Source organism: Cryptomeria japonica, chromosome 3, assembly GCF_030272615.1.
Source record: "Cryptomeria japonica chromosome 3, Sugi_1.0, whole genome shotgun sequence".
Taxonomy (NCBI): Eukaryota; Viridiplantae; Streptophyta; class Pinopsida; order Cupressales; family Cupressaceae; genus Cryptomeria; species Cryptomeria japonica.
This window is the reverse complement of record NC_081407.1, coordinates 62,979,349-62,983,194: the sequence shown is the minus strand read 5'-3', so window position 1 is coordinate 62,983,194 and position 3,846 is coordinate 62,979,349. Positions and strand designations below refer to the sequence as shown.

Genomic DNA, 3,846 nt, shown 5'->3' with positions numbered 1-3,846 from the left:
GTTTGTTAATTTTAGAGCACCAATTGACGTGTTTACTAAACTATAAAGACACGTGGTTTCAAAATCTAAATTAAATTATATATTTATGGACTATCTAAATTAAATTATAAATTATAAATAAATAATTAGAAAGAGAGGGGTCCTAAATAATAAATTTTAAATGAAAACCATGATCTATTATAAATGGACTTAAAGGGGGAGAGAAAATGTCAATTACACAAGCAAGTTAATGGAATTTGAAATTTGCAAATACACATATTATTTCAAATTAAAGCATAATTATTTTTAATCCTACTATTTCCAATTAATTTAATAAAAATAACATCATTTAGAATTAATTAAGATAGAATTATTATATAAACTAAATTAATATTATTTAAAATAATTTTCATAAAAATATTAGATAAAAAATATTTAACTAATACTAACAAATAAACACAATTTTTGGTACATAATACATATAAAATTAAATAGAAATAAAAATAAAAATACATACTTGCATTGAAGTTGTTATTTTGTTATGGCTAGCAATGAATCTAGGACCAAATTTTACAAATTTTACATTTATGGTTGTAGACACCTAAAAGTTGCACAACAAATTAAGTGAATTTTATTCATTTAATTATCCCTAATTCTCCCAATTAATTAAATTAAGATTAATATCCCTATTCTTCTAATTAGCCTATTAATCAAATTAAAGATTTGATTAATATTTCCCTTCTTATATCTAAAGCCATTTAATTAAATACACCCCCCCCCCCCCCCCAGCCATTTTAATTAAATTCACATTTAATTAAAAAATCTCCATTTATCCCCTTTCCCCTTTTAATTAAATCCACATTTAATTAAAACCCCCTTTGCAAATAAATAAATCAAAATTTATTTATAAATTCCCCCACTTGCAAAATTCAAAATTCACATTTAAATAGATCAATATTTATTTAAATCTATCAAATACAAGTTGCAACCAACAATTGAAATAAATGAATTTTATTTTAATTAAATCCTATTTTCCCTCATCCACTTGCAAAATCCTACATCTCCCACTTGCCTCCTAATCATTCTTCTAGAAACCTCCTAATCCTATCCTAATCATGTCCTTTCCCTAAATTTGAGGGGGTCACTTCCCAAGTTTGGAAGAAAGTCTTCTAAATGCATTAAAGATTTTATTTCTTCAACAAGTTAACTTGTTGAGTTCCGCAAATTTGGAAGGACTTACAAATTTGTCCCCCAAAGTCCTATTAACCATTAATGGTTAATTCAACCTCTCCTCATGGTTAAAGACTTTCTCTCTAACTTAACCCTCATCTAACCCAAGGGTCTCATCAAGCATTCATGGCTTTGACCCTAGTTATCATATTAACCCTTGCACAAGAGTTTACCCCTTGGGTAAAGGCTTTATCCATTGGATATCCACTAACCCAACCATAACCTTACCTCCTAAGGTAACCACCATGTCTCCTCAAGCATTTAATGCCTCTTACATCTCCTCTCAAGCCCTCTCAAGGTGGCATTTGTCAACTTGAGATTGGATTGAATCCCTCACATGGATTGATAACTTTCAATCTTGGCCCTTGTTAAGATTACTCAATCTCAACTATCCCTTTCTCTATTTTTCCTATAAATAGAGTCCATTCCTTCTTCAATTCATCAAAGTCTCCATGCATCTAATTTATAGTCTCAATTTAATCAAGCATTTTTAGCCTCTCTTTGATAATAATAGTTAGATCATTTAGTAGTGTCATAGCTTAGATTTACCATGTTTTGCATATCATGTTAGTAATATCATGTTAGATTCATTTCTATGCTAGCTTAATATCATCTTAATATCATTTTCATGTTAGTTTAGCTTCATATCAATATCTTGCACCATATCATTATCTAGTTTCATATCAAAATCATTCACTAGGATCTTAGTTGCATCCATTTTGATCTTAGAATCATACATTTAAATCTCATTCTCTAGGTTGTCATCCAAGAGATCAAGTGCTCTTCCAAGTGAGGGCCACCTTGAATCTTGAGGATCTTTAGAGATAGAGGAGCATGTAACTATTTTGAGAGTTTTTGGTTCACTAACATGTTTTTGTAATTTCTAACTCTAATGCAATGTTTCATGTGTATGTTTGATATGTTTTCCCCTCTTGCAGGCTGATACCACATTTTTGGCATACATTAATTGGTACCCATCGTGGGGCTCGACCCCTAAAATTGCAACATTTCTAATTTTTTTCACAGGAATCATGCCTACAGTTTTCAAACGCAAATTAGCACATACAACTTCTATTTTCACACATGATAGATCCTATAGCGCATTTGACGGATATTTTTGTGCATCTGACATATATTTTAGCACATATAACTTCTTTTCTAGCACATATAACATCTTTTTTTTTGTGGCAAGAAAGCACAACAAACAAGAACACAATATAAAAAAGATCAAATAACAATGGCACTTAGGGTAGGGTTTCAAGTTGCTTAGGGTAGGGCTTCAAGCGATGCTTTTGCGGATCCTGGCGCATCCCTTCTAGGTTCATAGGGAACTGGCTCGAGATCCCCTAGATCTGCTGGCACTAAGGACAACTAGGGAGATGCGAAAACTGAACATGGTGGGGACCCAAAAATGGGTTTCCAGGTGGACCCAAGGGACGGGCATCCATCGAGGGTTTCCTCTGTGGATGTTCCTCATTATATGTCTTCATCATGGGTTTCTCGGGTTTTCCAACCTATCACAGGGGCCACAGAATGTTCCTTTTTAGTTGGTGCCACAAATAATCATTGGGCAAATTTATTCGAGGTTAAGCTGACTGGAAAGTCTTCCTTTCCCCCTGTCTCTATCACTTGTGATAAGGTGAGCGGTAAGGTTGCTATTTCTATTCCTGACCAGGTGATTGACCACAACATTGCTATCATGGCGCTCACCCTTGTTGGAAAGTTCTTTGGGCCTAGACCCAACATTGACTTGATGAGGATTTTTGTTAGTCGGAGGTGGAAGATGAAAGGGCAAGTTGACGTGTCAGCTCTCCCTTGGGGTTTTTACTCCTTTGCGTTCTCTTGCACAGAGGATATTATGACTATCCTCTATGGTGGCCCTTGGATTATGGGGAGGTCTTCCTTACCCCTTAAGAAGTGGAGTCCGAATATGGACTTGTCTGAAGCCTTTTATGAAACTATTCCTGTTTGGGTCAAATTATCGGGGCTTCCTCTGGAATATTGGCATGAAGATATTTTCAAGGGCATTGTTGGAGTGTTTGGGGAACTACTATCCATTGATCCAATGACAACTGCCTGGAAAAGAATGGTCTATGCTAGGATTTATGTGGGGGTGTCTAGATCCAAGGATCTCCCTTCGTCAGTTGAACTAGTGTCGAAATTGGGAACGTTAGTTCAAACTATTGAGTTTGAATCATTACCTTTCGTCTGTTTCTTGTGCAAAAAGGCAGGCCACTGGGTAACGAAATGCCCTCAGAATACTAAGAAAGATTCCAACAAAGGACCTATTGTCTGGAAACCCAAACTTGTGGACATAGAAGCTCAAAACAAGAAGGAAGATATTGTACACCAGGAAGGGCCTGATGGGAGCCATGAAATCAATAAGGAAAATAATGTTCAACCAAGCTAGAATAGTGAAGTGAAAGAAACAGATTAGGAGGAAGACAATAAAGAGAGTATCCATGAAGATCAAAACCTTGAGGTTAAGGATATGGAGTAGAAGATTATTTCTGAGGAGACCCCTGTTCAGGATAAAGAAGAGATGGCTAAGGGGAATGTGGTGGCTATAAATGAAGAAGAAAAGGAATTGGTAGATGAATTGGAGGATGGATAACTTTCACCCCTAAACCACCGTAG

General features: G+C 35.1%; 1 protein-coding gene across 1 annotated transcript; it reads left to right on the top strand.

Moving 5' to 3' along the window:
- The first annotated feature begins 2,620 nt into the window (after positions 1 to 2,620).
- Positions 2,621 to 3,619, top strand: LOC131033459 (uncharacterized). Its single transcript, XM_057964702.2, has one exon. The coding sequence runs from the start codon at positions 2,621 to 2,623 to the stop codon at positions 3,617 to 3,619; it is 999 nt and encodes a 332-aa protein (XP_057820685.2).
- The last annotated feature ends 227 nt before the right edge of the window (positions 3,620 to 3,846 follow it).

Excerpts from the sequence above, each read along its gene's own strand:
- LOC131033459 (XM_057964702.2), top strand. The coding sequence starts at position 2,621 with ATGGGTTTCCAGGTGGACCCAAGGGACGGGCATCCATCGAGGGTTTCC.